General features: G+C 44.4%; 3 protein-coding genes across 6 annotated transcripts; all 3 read right to left on the bottom strand.

Annotated features, from left to right (window-relative positions):
- Nucleotides 1-1482: 1482 nt before the first annotated feature.
- Nucleotides 1483-2925, bottom strand: LOC127616551 (probable G-protein coupled receptor 148). Its single transcript, XM_052088210.1, has one exon. It carries the CDS (start codon nucleotides 2923-2925, stop codon nucleotides 1903-1905), a length of 1023 nt encoding a protein of 340 aa, XP_051944170.1. The 3' UTR covers nucleotides 1483-1902.
- Nucleotides 2926-4983: 2058 nt separating this feature from the next.
- On the bottom strand, nucleotides 4984-7390 carry mterf4 (mitochondrial transcription termination factor 4). Its single transcript, XM_052088207.1, has 4 exons — nucleotides 7219-7390; nucleotides 6554-6980; nucleotides 6300-6484; nucleotides 4984-5502 (listed from the first exon to the last, which is right to left on the bottom strand). The coding sequence occupies exons 1-4, from the start codon at nucleotides 7243-7245 to the stop codon at nucleotides 5080-5082; spliced, it is 1062 nt and encodes a 353-aa protein (XP_051944167.1). The 5' UTR covers nucleotides 7246-7390; the 3' UTR covers nucleotides 4984-5079.
- Nucleotides 7391-7580: 190 nt separating this feature from the next.
- Nucleotides 7581-16877, bottom strand: pask (PAS domain containing serine/threonine kinase). Of its 4 annotated transcripts, none has more exons than XM_052088144.1 (21): nucleotides 16221-16877; nucleotides 15917-16144; nucleotides 15479-15678; nucleotides 15048-15218; nucleotides 14785-14919; nucleotides 14275-14409; nucleotides 13984-14164; nucleotides 13522-13712; nucleotides 13318-13429; nucleotides 12687-12864; nucleotides 11724-11932; nucleotides 11506-11635; nucleotides 10809-11350; nucleotides 10394-10536; nucleotides 10119-10286; nucleotides 9819-9944; nucleotides 9530-9664; nucleotides 9255-9454; nucleotides 8731-8864; nucleotides 8360-8509; nucleotides 7581-8212 (listed from the first exon to the last, which is right to left on the bottom strand). In XM_052088144.1, the coding sequence occupies exons 2-21, from the start codon at nucleotides 16119-16121 to the stop codon at nucleotides 8052-8054; spliced, it is 3606 nt and encodes a 1201-aa protein (XP_051944104.1). In that variant the 5' UTR covers nucleotides 16122-16144; nucleotides 16221-16877; the 3' UTR covers nucleotides 7581-8051. The 4 variants fall into 4 exon arrangements, with proteins under 4 accessions (XP_051944104.1, XP_051944105.1, XP_051944103.1 ...); XM_052088145.1 differs by having other exon boundaries at nucleotides 15917-16141; XM_052088143.1 differs by having other exon boundaries at nucleotides 15917-16877.
- Between the last annotated feature and the right edge of the window lie 40 nt (nucleotides 16878-16917).

The following is a 16917-nucleotide window of genomic DNA, read 5'->3' as shown; positions in this document are numbered from 1 at the left end:
GTCTGTCTCAGTGACGGTCCTTTTCTCTAGTCAAAACAGTGTCCCTAGCGGATACTTAATGAATTGCACCTTATTAAAAATATTAATTCTGTCTTTTATGCGTTTTTTTTTCATGTTTAAATTATCCTGCGGGCCTGATTGAACCTCGCGCGCGTGCACGTGTGTGTGTGTGTGTGTCTGTCTGTGATGAATGGAATTCAGGCGTGTGTTGAAAAAATACATCTGAAACTGCATTTAAGGGTGGCTCAATACTGGCTGGCCATTTACGGGCCGCAGTTGTAAATTGATTTTTGTCCCAAATACTTCACTCCTCATCTGGTTTGCCAGTCAAGCCAGTGCCTCCTTTGCCACTTCTGGGCCGTGTTCGGCCTACATGCATTATGCCAGTGCCGACTCAAGGCCAGCTGTGCCAGCTTCATGCTGAATCCGGGCCAGATGCCTTTGCTGACTGGGTAATTGCCACCGCCCGCACTGCCACGTCAATACGAATTTACGGTGTACGGCCGTGAAGCTGCTCCACATTAGAGAATAATCACGTCGTCCAAACTGTTTGTCAGCCATCAGACGGAATTAAAGAGTGTTTCAAAGTGGAGATAAATTAAATGCGACTGGGTTGGAAAGCCTCCATTGGCTTCTCCCCGACAGGTTGTTTCACTCTAATATGAAGAAAACCTGACACCTAGTGGTAGGAGAGGAGAGCGATTTCATTTCTCACTGAATCATTTTCATGTGGAACTATCTTGAGTTTTCAGGGATGTACTTTTATTACCATTTTTCATTCACTCGTTTTTTTTTTGGTGAGAGTTTTTTGGGGTAAGTGCAACAGAATTTTGGACTGTTTGTTAGGGTTTTTGTTATGAGTTTTTTTCCGTCCCTTTGTATTATGGGATCAAATAAACACTGAAGGCTAGCATTGAAAAGATTGATTTTGTTTTATGAGCAGAATACTTAACACACTTCCACCTGTCGTCAAAGGTGATCGGGAAATACCTACAAGTCATTTGATTTACCTGCTAGCAATCTTTACTGATTTTTCTTGTCACACAAATTACATTAACACATGAGCTAAAGTATTATCTCAACATCGTAAGTCAAATGTATCACCATTATTGGGCTTTCTTTTTTCGGGTAAAAACGCCTTACTACACATGGTCGTTTTTTTTGTCGGCTAAAAACGCCTTACTATACATTGTCTTTTTTGTTGTTGTTAAAATGCCTTACTATTTATGATCGTTTTTTTTTTTTAGCTCAAAACGCCTTTCGATACATGGTCGTTTTTTTTTTGTCTAAAAACGCCTTACTATATATACATGGTCGTTTTTTTCGGCTAAAAACGCCATACTACACATGGTCGTTTTTTTTCGTCTAAAAACTCCTTATGGTCGTCAAAGTTGATAGGGAAATATCTGCAAGTCATTCGATTTACCCGCTACATACATTCACACACGAGCTAAAGTATTATCTCAACATCGTAAGTCAAATGTATCAACGTTATTGGGATCAAAGATTAGAAACATAACCAAAGTAGAAATGGCAGTTGCACTTGCACATGAAAATTAAGTTGGCTAAATAAAACACTCAACAGATCAGTTTAAAACGAGTATTAATGAACATGAGCAGCGGGGAGTAAATTATACAGTGACCTCTAAATTCAAATATGTACATGAAGCCGCAAATCAAATTTCAATCAGAGACGAGTCTATGACGAAAAACTCTGTACCTGGTCTGTAAATGTGAGCAAGTTAGTGATGCTGGTTTTCGAAGGGCGTTTTCCAAATCTTCGCAAATTCTTCGGAAGTATGAGCAGCGAGCCATTTGTGCCCATCTCACACGGGCGGAAGCTCACACGGAGGCCAAGGACGGTCGTCAATGTTGGTTTTTGGCCGACGTCACTGAACGTGATTACGCGACAGTCATCTGGCTGAGTCTTCGGTGCCGCTGCAGAAGCTGCAACAGCGTGTCGGAGATCTCGCGGTAGCGTAGCCCGTACAGATAAGGAGCAAACGCCCTGGGAAGAAGCATGAACACGCACATGTTAACCGTGCTCACCCACACTCTGACATCCTGGCTAACGTTTTCACTCTGAAACAGAAGCAGCTCCAGGGTGAAGACGAAACCGGGGGCAAAGTAAAGAAGGAGCAGGACCCCGTGGGCCAACACGGTGACCCGAGCTCTGGAGAAGCGACTCTGCCAGATGCCTTGGGTTCTGGTTTCCATGTAGAGGCGAACGTAGCAGTAGAAGATGAGCGCGGCGCAGATGAGAGCGGCCACGAAGAAATAGATGTTAATCCCCGCCGTGTTTTGGGCTTGAATGAAACCCAGGGAGATGAGGACCAGGCACACGGCGGGGTTCCCGCGTAGGTTCTCCCTCTCCATCTCCATCAGGATGACCAGCGTGAACGGGTAGCTCGCTGCCAGTACCCACGCCCCCAGCAGGATTCTGTGGGCTCGAGCGGGCGGGAGAAGGTCGTGGTAGTGCAGCGGCCAGCGCACGGCCGCGTAGGTGTCCACCACCATGAGGGTGACGGTGAGGATGGCGCAGCAGTAGGCCGTGACGGTGACGGCCGTGAGCAGCTCGCACGCCAGCCACGGGACTTCGAGCCGGGCCGCGTTGAGGACGGCGGTAGTCAGGTTGAGGGTGAGGAACAACATGTCCGCCGCCAAGGTGTTGGCCACCAGGAGGTAGCGCGTCTCCCGGCGTAAGGCTCGCGATGCCAAGATGCACGCCAACAGGATGGGGTTCACCAGCATGGTGGCCAGGGTGACCACCACGGTGGTGGGGATGAAGAAGAGCTCCAGGTGCCAGCGTCGAAGGCTCGCCACCCACTCCTGCGTCAGGTTGCTCATCAGAATGGGCTCGGCGCTCATTTTGTCTTGCTCAAGTTTGTCTTCCGGCAGCTTCCCGTCGGTCGACGTCAGCAACATTTTTCACGTCTCTGAATATCTACAGTAAATATATGGAAATTAACATTGCTTTTCTTGAAATTGATGATCTGCACATGGTAACATTCATTCATTCATTCATCTTGCGAGCCGCTTGATCCTCACGAGGGCCGCGGGGGGTGCTGGAGCCTATCCCAGCTGTCTTCGGGCAGTAGGCGGGGGACACCCTGAATCGGTTGCCAGCCAACCGCAGGGCACACAGAGACGAACAACCATCCACGCTCACTATCACACCTAGGGACAATTTAGAGCGTCCAATCAGCCTGCCACGCATGTTTTTGGAATGTGGGAGGAAACCGGAGCACCCGGAGAAAACCCACGCAGGCCCGGGGAGAACATGCAAACTCCACACAGGGTGGCCGGAGCTGGAATCGAACCCGGTACCTCTGCACTGTGAAGCCGACGTGCTAACCACTGGACTACCGGGCCGCCCCACATGGTAACAAACGTTTAAAAAAAAACAAACTAGCATCAGATGCAGTGAGCATAAAAAGTCTACACACCCGTTTGAAAAAAAAAATTATCCTGATTCAGCATTGTGACCGATCAAAACTCCCTGATGAATAAAAAGTGATTTTTTGTGAGTGAGCAGGTCAAACTAAAATAATGTGGTGGCGCACAGAGTACGTGGCACAATTGTATGGTTGCTATGACATCATTGCGAAATATTCAGGATCTAATCATATGCAATGTCGAATACATTATGAGGTTCAGGCGGAAAAAAAAAAAAAAATAGCACATCTGATTTTAAAATATCAACACAACCACATTTTGACTTGAAAATACTTTCAGGATAAATGACTGTTTATCTCAACTACACTATAAAACACTTAAGGCAAAGGAAAAAAAAATCAAATGTTTCGATTGAGACTTAAACGTCCTTATCAAGAAATAATTGAGCGGGCAAAGTTCAGTTTTCTTACCTCACGTCCATTTGAACGCGATGTGCGACGCACGTCCATTAGGGTTGAAATCTTGTGTAAATCACAGGGTGTTTTTCTGCCGCCTGCGCTTATCTGATGGGTTCCGTGTTGACTCGCACGGATGATGGCAGAGATGCAAAGCAAAGCTGCGGCCACTTAACTGTCACATAGGAACGGGGTGGAGCTTTTTCCAACGTTTGTTACAAGACGCTTTGGATTTTTTTTTTTTAAACAGCGGATTTGTTTCGGGGAATTTGCTGGAAAATGAACTCGACGTATGCATTTGAGTTCAAAACCGCAGGCACCAGCTTGATATTTTAAAACATATTTCGTCAATTAAAGTCCGATTTTTACAAGGTCGCCTATCATCGTAAAACAAAAGGGTGAGGATGACAGAAGTTGTATAAAGTACATAAAAAAATAAATTCAGATTTCACAGAAATGACCCAAATTAGGATCGCTGGGCCTTGGCGGGGGTCATTTGAGCCACGCTTGCAACAATACTGTTATAAATAGTAATTAAATGATGTGAAGGAAAATTGTAAATAGTACTGCGATTTATCCATTTTGTGTTCATATTGCATTTAATTGAAAGATGTTTGTTGTTTTTTTTCTCTCTCTTCTTTCTACATACATTCTTGCTGCTGGAGGCTGTAAATTTCCCCAGTGTGGGACGAATAAAGGATATCTTATCTTATCTTAAATTCACTTTATAAATTGTATGACAAGAAAACTAATCTTTTAGAAAGGGTGTCAAACATTTTGAGGAGAAAAATTATTAACTTCATGCCCCATAATTCCATAATTTTTCCAACCCCAGGAAGTTACAAATGTTTTCTCGCAAAATCACAACCAGATTTTTTCATTCGGCTGGTCACAAGTTGGAATAAAGCTCGTTCATATTTCTACAAATTTATCGTTGTAGAAACTCCCCCTCAAGTTAATTGAATAGATTATATTATGTAATAATAGATTAGATTAATAATAATAATAATTAATTGATTAATTAATTATTAATGAGTTAATAAAGATTATTATAATAGTTAATAGATTATTATAAAACGTTATTCTTGTAAATTCACTGTTGTAATATTACCACAAAAAAAATAAAAATAAATCCAGCCCCTTGTCATGTTTAATCACATCGTCAGTGTGAACACTTTGATGTGATTGTCCGGACTGTACAATGGAGTCTTCTTTGTAGTTCTCTCATTCATGTGTCACTACTTTTATTTTTTTTCCTCTTCCTTCTGTAGCTTTCCTTGCCTTCCATCTCATCCTCCTCTTCCTCCTCCTCCTCATCCTCATCATCATCACTGTCCTCCATCTCCGCTTGGCGGTCGCCGTGGTGACGCTCCTCTTGCGTCCACTCTCTGGCCAGCAGTCTCCGAAAGACGTCATACTCCTCGACTGACGCGTTGGCGGCGTGCGCCAGCAGGAAGGTATCCAGGTCCATGTTGAGGACGCTATCCAGTTTCGGGTTGGCGATGACGGTCTGCCCTTTCTTGTCGGGGGTTTGGTATAAGCCTCTGCGCTCCAGGAAAGTGTGGCGCACGCGCAGCTCCTCCAGCGTGGAACGAAACAACCTGTGCTTCACCATCTCGGCTTGTTTGATGCCCATTCGGAAGTAGACGTACTGTGGGAAAAAAAAAATGAAAAAGGTGTTGAGAGAAGACAACGGAGGAGGCGGCTTCCTTGTAAAGGTCAATAAATGAGGAAGACGATAAACGGTAGTGGGCAACTTAATGATTGATCGAGTTGAGAGGAAGTCAGTAAGTTTTCAGTCTAACATGTGGAACAGACTTTTCTTATGTTTGCTGCCCTTGATTCCATTCGAATTAATGTAGACAACTTATGATAAATTCATCGGTAACTTATTGAATAATGTGCAGTGACGCAATCATGATGTGACTTCATTTCCATGATGTGAAACAAATGCACGTGACTTGCAGTTAAAAGAGCCTCAAGACAGTGGCGTCCAACCTTTTCTGACCCAAGATCTACTTTGCAACCCACGATCGAGTATTTTGGGGGGGTTTTGTCTTCAGGAGGGTGGGGGAGATGCCACAAATGTGCATTCATCCACGATTGGCGGCAGATATGTGCAACCGGTGGCATTTTTACTCCTAGGACCGAACCTATGCCGCCTCCATGTCTCCGATTCGCTGACCACTAAGCTAATATTCTACCTCAGCAGATCAGCTCAGCTCAGCTCAGCGCCGTTTGATTGGACAGGAAATTTAGTTTTACCAATGTACAAAGGTTCATCTTTTTTGTCCAATATGTAACCTACACTAACACAAAATAACAATACTAATAATTTGCATTATAATTGCACTCAACAGGAAATTATTTTAAACCAGAATAAGTTGGAAAGTCTCACAGAATGTACTGCAGTTGACCGTGGTACCTCTACTGGAATGTAATTCCGACCTGAAACTTGTACTCCAGCTGAGCCAGGTCTTCATGCACGATGGCCGGACTGTCTCTGAGGATCTGGGTGACCTGCTGGACGGTAAACAGACACTTCTCCCTGAGGAACATGGTCACGTGTTTTATCTTCTTCACCGGCAACGTCAGGATGGCAGGGTAGTGCACCACCACCCGCTGCAGACTGCCTGGATGGAGTTACAGTCCTTTTACACAGTTGAACAAAGAGAGAAACAAGTGCGCGCTCACAAGCTCACCTTCGACTAAACCGAGTTTGCGTAGATTGCCTATCCGCTCCTGGAGAAGTGACTCCTTGATGGTGTAAATAGTGGGACATTTAGTCAATACTTTCATCACGCTGGAGGGGTTGAGGCCCAACATGAAGAGAACCGTGAGTATTGACAGACAGTGCTTGGTGGCATTCCCACCACTGGCTTTGCACACAAATTCACAGATTTGCTCAGCCTGTGTTTGCGTGAAGCCCATGTCAAGCAGACAGGGGAGGGACAATTCTGGAACGATGTGCCTCTGCGGGGATGCTGGGTCGTTGTTGGCAACATTTGGCAGCAGGTTTCTGCTCGGAGAACAAAGCAATCTCCACTGCGTACAGGAACGCTGCAAGCATCTACTTGACTGAAGCGGACTGAATATGGATGTGGTGGTGTTTGTCACATGGCACAGGACCTGCGCAAAGACGGAATAGCTGTTAATATTGCCGATTTAGTTACCAATTAGGAGGAGTAAAATCAAGGTTAACGCTGTTTGGCGGATCACAAGAAGCAGTATCGGCGAATATGAATGTCATGAAAATAGATATAGCTTTAATAAAATAGATAAATTAAATAAATGATATTCCAAACAAGTATAAAGTACAAAACCCGTTAAACCTTGAGTGTTTTAGTTGTACCTATATTTTACTCACCCGATATATGGCAAAACGAGCGGTCATGTTTCGTCTCTCTCCTAAATAAGTCCGTGCATCAACGGTGACGGTGAAATATAGTTCCGCCTCACATTTCAACAATTATTTTCTTATTTTTATACACGTATTAAAAATGAATTGTTAACTCTCAGTGGAGGTTTGCGTTCTGCTGAACTGCATCCTAACTTTTATGAACATCGTAGCGTTGAAACAGATGCAACAACATATTCCCACAGGACTGCACAGGTACATCCTTTCCAGATCTCTTGTCCACTATAAAGCAACGCCTCTTCAAAACCAAACCAAAATAGTATTTGTGTGGCAAGTTAGTTAGCCGACAAAAAATAAAGAGGAATCAGGAGTTTTTTCCCCCAAAAAGATTTTTAATCTTTATAAAATCACACAGACTTGTATCAAAACATCCCGAGGTAAAATAGTGTTGCATGTTGCTTGTACAAATTGCAAAACAAATGTATTTCATTTATTACAGACGAGGACAAACATTCAAAATCAAGGTAAAATATGTAGTTGTGGATAAAAATAAATAGATAAGATAAATATAATTTATATTCCATTTAGTGTTAAAATCAAATTGATATTTAAAAAAAACTTCATTTTGAGGTCTCATCTTTTTTACGGTTTTAATTATACAGATGAACTGATGAAATATGTGAGGTACTGCTAAGCTTTTACTGCTTTAAAAAGACCTAAAAAGAATAAATAAAAAATACATGAACTTAAGAAGTTGCTCCACAAAATGTATTTTACCTTCGTTGCGGTAACTTCCGTAGACAAAACAAACATTGGCTGGACGGCTGGGCTTTATTCAGTCTCTAGTTTTCATGGAGGTATTTCTGGAGCTCCGATTCCAAGGCCGCCATGGACAACTGGTCTTCTTCGTCCTCCTCATCCAGAAGAGTGTCATCACCTTGATCTGGGAACAAGTCTTGACCTCCATACCTTTGGGGAATGGACTCGTGGCGCTGCAGTGAGCCTATTAAAAAGTGCAACACAGATAATTAGTCATGTGCTTTATGTTATTCCTTGTACTACAAATAGTATCGAACAAATGTGTGCGTGTGCTGCATTTAAGACACAAATTCATAATTTGGATCCAAGTCTTCAATTCTCGAGTACTCACAATTGCTTTGAGTTGCAGGGAACACCTCCGTCCAAGTGTACTCGGCCAGCGAAATGGGCTGGCTGATCCAGGGCTGCAGAAGCAGCTGGTCCAGGGTCATCCTCAGGGTGGGGTCAGAGTGCAGCAGCCCACATAACACACTGTTCAGTTCTGATCCATACAACAGGGACAAGTCTTTAACAAACAAAGCGCGTATAGTACAAGTGTGCATGTTTGTTTGTTCAACTGTGGTGTTAGTACAATTTGTGCTCGTGTACCATTCATTAAACTACCTTTCAGGTGAGACGCAAGAACGGATTGATGACGTGTCCATTCATTTCAATGGGACAAGTTGATTTGAGAAACAAGCGAGAATTAGCCAATGTAAATACCTGAGGAGAGTGGAAAAGGGGGCTTGAGTTGGGCATCCAGGATCTCGGCCACACCACAGAAGGGGTTCTCGCTGAACAGCAGCGTGTAGAGCAAAACCCCCAGAGACCACATCTCCAACTCGGGACCCTTGTAGCTACACAAAGGACGCATCAGCACACATTAACCACCCGCCACAATGATCTCATAGGAACTTGGTTGTGTCAATATGAGACGACAAGCAAACGCGTGTTCATCACTTCGTTCACATCCAGCAAACGTTTTAAATAACTTTTATGATCGTTGTACGCGTGTAATTTAAAAGGCACGTCATCAAAGTTTATGGCCCGTCAAAGTCGTAAAGGAGTGGAAACGGTGCTCTCACGGTGGGATCCTGTTGCCAGGCGTAATGCTTTGGGAGAACAATGACAAACATAATCCTCTCTAAAATTGTACACTTGGGCCAGCGCTGCGGTTATCAAAACAAAATGGGAAAAAAAAGCATGTATTTTTTTTTTTTTGCAAAGATGCGATGATATACACATACGGGTTTCCTTGAAGCACTTCTGGGGAGCAGTACTCGAGCGTGCCACAGAAATTGAAAAAGAGCTTCCCAGGAGCCATCGTCGCCGCAGAGCCAAAGTCGATGAGGCGAATGTGGAAACACTTGTCAATGATGATGTTTTCGTCTTTGATGTCTCTGTGCAGGATGTTCTTTGACCTCAGGTAGAAGACCGCCGCTACCAGCTGTGGAGTGAAAGACAAAAGGTGCAGTTCCAATCAAGCCATAACGGGAACTTCGATACGTTATCCTGTACGCACCTGTCGAAAGATGTAGCTGGCCAGCGGCTCGTCCAGTCGTGGCTGCATGTCAATGAATTCAAAGAGGTCCAAACCGTCTCCGTGTTTCTCCATGACCATCTGGAAGTAACTGCCGTTCTCAAAGACCTCCAGCACCTGGCGGCAGAGTCGAGCAAAAAACACACAAAGATGAAGCCATCGATGCGGCGGCTGCCTTATAATAATTTGTACTTTTCCAACTTTTTCTATCGAAGGTTTTGCGTCTCCTTTTCATTCAAATTGAGAGGTTGACGCAGGCCGAGGCGGTTACCTTGACGATGTTGTGATGTTGCACTCGAGTCAGGATGGCGATCTCCTGACTGACGAGGCCCAGCATCGGGTCGTCTACCCAGCAGTCGCTCACGATCCTCGCCTTGCTGATGAACTTCACAACTGTCTGCAAAGGTCAATGATTCGGTAAGGTCAAGTCTACTTTTCGAGCACTAGAGCAGAGTATCTTACATTGAATGATGATTTTCATATATCTGTACTTGAACTTTTACAAGTATCCGTTCTTTCACTTTTGTACAAAGCATCAGTATTTTTGCCAGGCGTATGTGAATATTCTTACCTCTTGTCCATCACAGCGCCTTATTGCCTTCCAGACAAAACCGAAGGCTCCTTTACCGACGGCTTTAATAGGCTTGTACTCTTCTTCAAACTGCCCGTCGCATGCCCGAGAGTGTTCGAGGTCCAGGGTGGAGCGCAGAGCCTCGCCGTGACACGCCTCGCCGATTCTCTGAGGGAGGGATGTTGGAATAAAGTCACACGGGACAGATAAATAAGTCTCTGAATGTATCACTTGAATTATTGTTATAATTTTTTTTTTCTTCTCAACCAACTGACCTCTCCAAGACTGGCTGCTGATTTGTCGAGCAGGGATCGATCTCTTTGCGACACTGACCACTGTTGGCCGGCCTTGCTCATCCACACGCAGAAGATTGGTTTTCCATCGGAAAGGTCGGCTCTGACCACATCACACTGCACCTCTGGAGAGGGGATTTAAATAGCGAGACCATCGATCATTAGGCGGACAATTCGAGTAAGACGACCAGAAAATGTTTTCATTTGCTGAGCTATTGCAATGCCAGTGGGATGTTTGTATTTTATGACGTTGCATCTCTTGGTGAAAGTTTACGTTAGACCACTCGGAGTAATCTGATCCATTGATTCCAACCATTTCACTAAATTGGTGTGGCATTAATTTTTTGAGGGGGGGGTTGGAAATTAAATCACTGAATTAAGTTGAATTAAACCGTACCGACTCTCGTGCCATCTCTGTGGTAAGCGCTTCCTTCAAAACGTCCCTCCAGTAACTGCGGCGCATCTGACTTGAGCGCAGCCGTTTCCATCTTCTGTTTCTTTGGTGTGGATGTAGCGGGAAGGTCCGTTGTCGACTGCACCTCGCCTTTATTCCCATTCAAGCAGAATTCCTGCTCGCTTTCTTTGTGAACGGACGAAAGAGCGGCCCACTGATCCGTCCCAGCACGGTTCTCCAACTGCCCGTCCGCCGAGCGATTCTTGGCCTCCTTATTGGCGTCGACGGGCCGATCTTCGGGTTCGACGTCGCACGGAGAGGGTGTGCGCAGGAGCTCGGCCGTATCGCAGGAGGTCATGGAGTGCCGGTTTTCATCACTGCCCCCTTGGAGGCTGATAAGCACAGCACTGCTCAGATCCAAGTCAGCCAGCGCTCGGGTCACCAGGTCGCCGTTGCTGTCGAGATCCAGGAAACAGCTCATCTCTGCCCGGCATGGACCGGAACCGCCGTGGCCAGCAAACTTTTCGCAAAAGCCGGAGGAAGACCTGGAACACGGCGGTACTGAATATTTTCATCCAACAGGAGAGACGTTTACGCATACTTTTGAAGAGCATAATGAAAACACTCAGGAGAGGTGGTTAAATTTCAAAAACACACACACAAAAAAAAATTAAAATGGTGGTAAAAGTGAGAAGCGCACCTGCTTTCCATTGAAATGACCTCAAAACTGGAGTTTTGCAGGACGGATGTACACGGGCGTGGGTCTTTGTCAACACCCGAAGACTTGATACCCGCACTTCCAAAAGCTTGCTCGTTCTGAGCGGGAGTGCCTGAGGATGGCGGGAATAGAAATCGTTATTTTGCAAAGACATAATGTACAAGTGATTATCAGGAGCAAACCAGGATGTTGGCCAATACCTGCACTGATTTCATTTTCCAGGCGCGGCTCTTCATGTTTCTGTACGGGTTGCTCACTAGAAAGCATGCAGGCGGCATCTCCCTCGGGCTGGTCCACCCAGACAAACGTCTTCAGGAGAGCTTCAGTGTTCTCGCCTGTCCTTGAGGAGTGGCTACTACCGGCAGCGACCTGGGCTGCCTGCTGCAACAGCTCTTCGGTGTCATTAGCACTGTGGGGGGGAAAATGGATAGTAGTTAACTGTGTTTCTACAGAGAGGTCTTTGTCCACGGCGTCGTTTTTTTTTTTTTAATGGGCTCTCACACAAGTCTAGTTAACATTGTACAACGCCACATTTTGTGTTAAATGTTGCTCACTCGGCTACGGACATAAACTTGACTTCTGACAAAGCGTGCCACAGTGCATGTCCACCAGATGGCGTAAGAGATACAAAGAACTCCAATTTCATGGTTCGGATTCCAGTGACTTTCATTGACAGGGGCTTCTTCAGTTTCCAGCTCCTGCACGGACGCCACCAAAATATGTACAAAGGTCACGACGCACTGTTGTCTATTACTAACCCAAGATAATGAGGTGGTGTTGTCATAATTGCGGTAAATAAAAAGGACCAGTCGTTATGAAAACACAAATGTAACATTGAAATGATGAAAGGGAAATGAGGCGGTGACGTGACAGCATATTTATATGCCGCTGGGCTACCAAGCATATTGCACAGATTGTACAAGCGCAAACATCGTATGCGTCAGGACAATAAACCGAAGACGGCGTCAATTTCTGTATTTCCTATATACTGCAAAAACAATCCATGCAAGTCTGAGTGTGATGACCTCCCACGCCCTACGGTTTTCAACGGTTCAACACATATTTATCCCTTTAGGGATTATAATGAGCACAACAAAACAAAACAAAAAAAAAAGAACAGGTAGACAACCTTATGAAATGACTGTGATGCCCAAAGGACTTACTTAAATACACGTGTGGAAGAGACAGCGGGAGAAGACAGCGTGGACAGAGCGCTTCCCCGTTTGTCAAGTCTGGTGCAGTTGCCGGTGAAGATTCGGCCTCTGCCCGTGGAGGATCTCCATCGGCAGGCTTCCTGTACCATGGCCATGTCTCCAGCCACCAGCGAGGACGGGTCGATGTCTGCGGTCAAGGGAACAATGAACGTTCGGTCAAAGGCACATTTGGGGCGGATAAACTTGTGTTCAAGTCAAATGTCATTTAATTTTATTTACAAAAAGACAGATGGGCCAGGTTATTTAAAATCTATTGTGATAAAATATAAAAATAAGTTATACTGAACCATTGTAAAACATTGAGCGTACACGGGTTTATTTTTTACGACACCATGGTAATATTTTCATTATTATTTATTGTTTAATAAATGAAAATTTAAACTTGATTATAATTATTGTAATAGTCTTTTTATTTTACAATATTTTTTATTTTATTGACGGATAATTCATTGATAGATTACAAGAATAAATGAAAGGACTCTTGCTAATGTGAATACACGGCGGGCCACTTTGCCCACCGCTGTATGTTTCCATGTGAACTTCCGATATGGTTAAACAGCCGTGCGCTGTAAATGCTCACCAGATTTCGCTGTACTTTTGACAGCTTCTGCTTGAGACTCGGGGAAGGGACTGATCTTCCTGACCGAATCGGACATCCATCCATAAAAACCGGGCATGAGGAAAGTGACACACTGTTGACGACAAGACAGCAGCGGTTGACAAACGAGGCTTGTCAAAAGAGGCCACACCATTCGGCCTCTCGCAGCCGCCCTCGTTGGCGAACCTTTCCGAGGAGCTCGTCCTTGTTGTAGCCAAACAGACCGAGTGCCTGTCGATCGTGGATGCTGTAGATTGAGCCGTCAGCTTGCAGCAGGAGGAGGCTGCACACTGGGGCAAATGCCCAGATGGTTCCATTGTACTCCAGTGTGGGGCTGGCGGAGAGGGCCCTGCCGTTTCCCTTGATGCCTGCGTAAACTCATTAAAAAAAAAGAGAACAATCCATGAAACGTTGAGTCAAACTTTTCAAGGACTGGCGAAAATCAACTCGTGTGAATAGTGCACGAATCAAGAAATCATTGAAATTCCTTTCACTACTTTTTTTGCCCTCCGCAACAACTCAAATGTTGAGCGTACGACTGACTATGAGGTGGAAAACGTTCTAAATTAAATTTGACTGCAAATTTATTCTCTAGTATTAAACCGCTGCGTCTTGATGGTGAACCGCACTGATAGTAAAACAATTTACCAGATTGCTGACAATGTTCGGGTCGCAAGTCTTCTGCCTTGTGCGCATTTTCTCTGCAGAGGCTCATCCCACTGTGCTGTTGTTGGGGTCTTGCGCATTGTACCGCCCCCTGAAGCTTAACGCACAGCGGCAGCGATGCGCCTTCTCTACTCCTACCACACACTCTCTGAACCCTGAGCATCTACGGGGGAACAAGAAAGCACAAGTCTGATATGAACACCCAAACAGAGATATTGCGGGACGCGGCTTTCCTTTCCCGAGTGGTGGAGTGTGGAAGCAAATTGTGCTTACTTTGGGCAATGCCTGACAGTGCAGGGGGATTTGTAAAGATGGGATTAGCTCCATAACAGAGAGTCCTTTTAAATCCTCCGGATGGTGGTATCCATGGAGATGAGCAAATGCTGAGTCACAGGTAAGAATATTGCCCTGAAGGGGAATAAAAACCAAAAGCACTTGTAATCGGAAACTAAATTATAACCCAAACTATGAGTTTAGAAATTGTCATCAATTGATAATAATACTAAAAAATATTAATCAGACTACTTTGGGTGGCACTGTGAGCTAAAATGATTGCGTACGGAATGGAGGAACAAACTTTGGGAGTTGGAAGGGGTGTGATTTGTACATGTTACCACACTGATTTTTTTTTCTTCCAAGTTTGAATTTATCATTAAGTTCTTGTATCACATTATGAAGGTGAATCTAATGCGGTTGCTGCCAAATAACATGTTAAAACAGTACGACGACGGAGATATTGCACGTAGGAAAAAGATTAAGGCCGCTGCATAAAACTCAACTCACATCTTGCGTAAACGTCAGAGAAGCGGAAATCCGTTCCACATTCTCCATCTTGACGAGGAGATGTTCTCCATTTTGTGACGCTCGGTGGGTGCACGCCAACATTGGCATCTCGCCAGACGGTGTCAGAACATCAACCTACAAGAAGAGGAAGGCAAGAGTGACTATACACTTCACCGTGAGAACAGATTCTACATCTCCCAATAATGATGACGAGTATTTGTTTGCGGCAAAGGTCAAGATGCTTGAAAGGGTCGGCAATATACCACTTGGCCAGATACTGATGCAACACTGCCATCCATTAGCAGACAGTCCTCAGGCAACGCATCTTCCAAGACCTGAGTGGTTTTCTTCAAAATGGACATCAATTTTGTTCCGTTCAACTCTTCTGGGGTGCACGCAAACAGTTTGTAGGCTTGATCGTTGGCTGATATTATCTAAAAAAAATTTAATAATAATAAGTAACAATAATAATGAGTTTTTTTTATTCATTTAACATGTTCTAAAACAGTGTTTCCCAACTTTTACTGAGCTAAGGGACAGATATGGTAGATATTAGATTTAATGCCTGTTGTTTTTCTTCATATTGGACATGATCATTTTTCTACCAAAACCAGTACATTTCCTTGCTGTGGAATCAATAACGTGCTGCGGCAACGTTTGGGTAATCACTGTTCTAAACACGAGACAACTGTACCTCTCTGCTTTTGCGATCTACCGTCAGAAGCACTTTGTTTGGGTTGAGTGCCAGTAGCGAGACGGGCAGCCCCAAATCTGTTGAAACAAGCTGACTATAAAGCTTGTCTTCTGTCTCTGACATTGTGGATGAGCACGGGAGGACGTCAATAGATGTGTCCGAGTCAGGATGCATGCAGGACAATGGGGGCTTTGTTGCTGCTATTGAAGCAAAAAAAACATCACCAAATGTAACAAAAATCAAACATCACCAATGCAGCCAAGAGAAATGAAGACAATATAATGTTGGGAATTATCACAATTTAATGGAAATAAAAACAGCAAGTTCTTTCTCTTTTTTTATAGATCTCGTCTGTGGCACTGGTCTGGCTGATAAATAAAAAAGAGCTGATGCCGTTTGTACATAAGGTGTTCTGTGTCCTCTGTGGCCATCGCTTACCTGGGGATGGTCTACAAAAGTAACGTCGTTGCAATTCCAACATGTTTCTTTTCTGCAGTGGTCTCTGAGCACAGGGGAAGGACTTGTTCAAGTCGAACTCGTCCCCCAGCAGGTCGGAGGAGAGATCGGGTACCACGCAAATAGTCGCTCCTTTCTCCGCGAAGTGCCGTGCGGCTTCAAAACGAGACTCGGTGGCGAGTGACATTGTTGTTGTGGGTTCTCCGGCTGCTATCGGTGACCCACGAGAACTGAATTACCGTCTTGTAAACGCGTTAGGGTGAGAGAAATTTGATGCGAGACTCACCAAATCAAATTGGATGCCTTTGAAGCATACAATGGACGCCGCGGTTTGTTGACGACAGTCGACAAGGAAACGCTAACTCCCCTGTGTTATTAGCTTATACATGTTAGCATGCTGTCTACGAATCGCACTTCAAACAAAGTTGCGTTTCAGCGAGCTCCAAACGGGGTCGCAACAGCCACTCTCGTTTTTAAGACGTCGAAACCACGGACAGGGGTAAGTTTGGAATCAATACATAGTGTTTACAGATTTTCCTTTTCGTAAATCGCGGGCTTCGCGCAATCGTCTGAACAGATGAGATATACGGAAGTGCCCTGGAACCAATCAAAAGCCATTGTTCGAAACCGTAAACGTTTATTGGATAAACTAAGTGAAAGACCCGCCTTTATTTATGTGGTGACAGCGCCACTGCCCAATCATTTCAATTCTATTTTATTCAATCAGAACAAAACAAAACTGTAACTGAAAAACGTCCTGCATACAAAAAACTCGAACATTCAAACCTATTGACAATGCAGTTTTAAATGTACATTAAAACAAATGTTGCAACGACAGAACGTGCGAACTCCAACACACAAAGGCCACACTAAGATTACCAAGTGTACTAAGTAGTACTAAGTGTACTAAGAGACCATGTGTAAATATTTGCATGTTATTACGAAAATGTACAAAGATTCGACACAATTGTTTTCTTCCCAAG

The sequence above is a fragment of the Hippocampus zosterae genome, chromosome 15 (genome assembly GCF_025434085.1).
Source record: "Hippocampus zosterae strain Florida chromosome 15, ASM2543408v3, whole genome shotgun sequence".
Classification (NCBI taxonomy): domain Eukaryota; kingdom Metazoa; phylum Chordata; class Actinopteri; order Syngnathiformes; family Syngnathidae; genus Hippocampus; species Hippocampus zosterae.
Note: the sequence above shows the minus strand (reverse complement) of the source record. Positions and strands in the feature narration are given on the sequence as shown.

Bases quoted from the DNA above. Each gene is read 5' to 3' on its own strand.
- LOC127616551 (XM_052088210.1), bottom strand. From the start codon at position 2,925: ATGTTGCTGACGTCGACCGACGGGAAGCTGCCGGAAGACAAACTTGAG.
- mterf4 (XM_052088207.1), bottom strand. From the start codon at position 7,245: ATGACCGCTCGTTTTGCCATATATCGG. The intron at 6,485-6,553 runs GTGAGCTTGTGA...AACTCCATCCAG, and splicing joins CAAACTCGGTTTAGTCGAAG to GCAGTCTGCAGCGGGTGGTG. The intron at 5,503-6,299 runs GTCGGAATTACA...TTTTTCCCACAG, and splicing joins AGCTGGAGTACAAGTTTCAG to TACGTCTACTTCCGAATGGG.
- pask (XM_052088143.1), bottom strand. From the start codon at position 16,121: ATGTCACTCGCCACCGAGTCTCGTTTTGAAGCCGCACGGCACTTCGCG. The intron at 11,351-11,505 runs GTGCGCTTCTCA...GCCGTGTTCCAG, and splicing joins GTCATTTCAATGGAAAGCAG to GTCTTCCTCCGGCTTTTGCG. The intron at 8,865-9,254 runs GTATGTGTATAT...TCCTTTGTGTAG, and splicing joins GAAGTGCTTCAAGGAAACCC to CTACAAGGGTCCCGAGTTGG.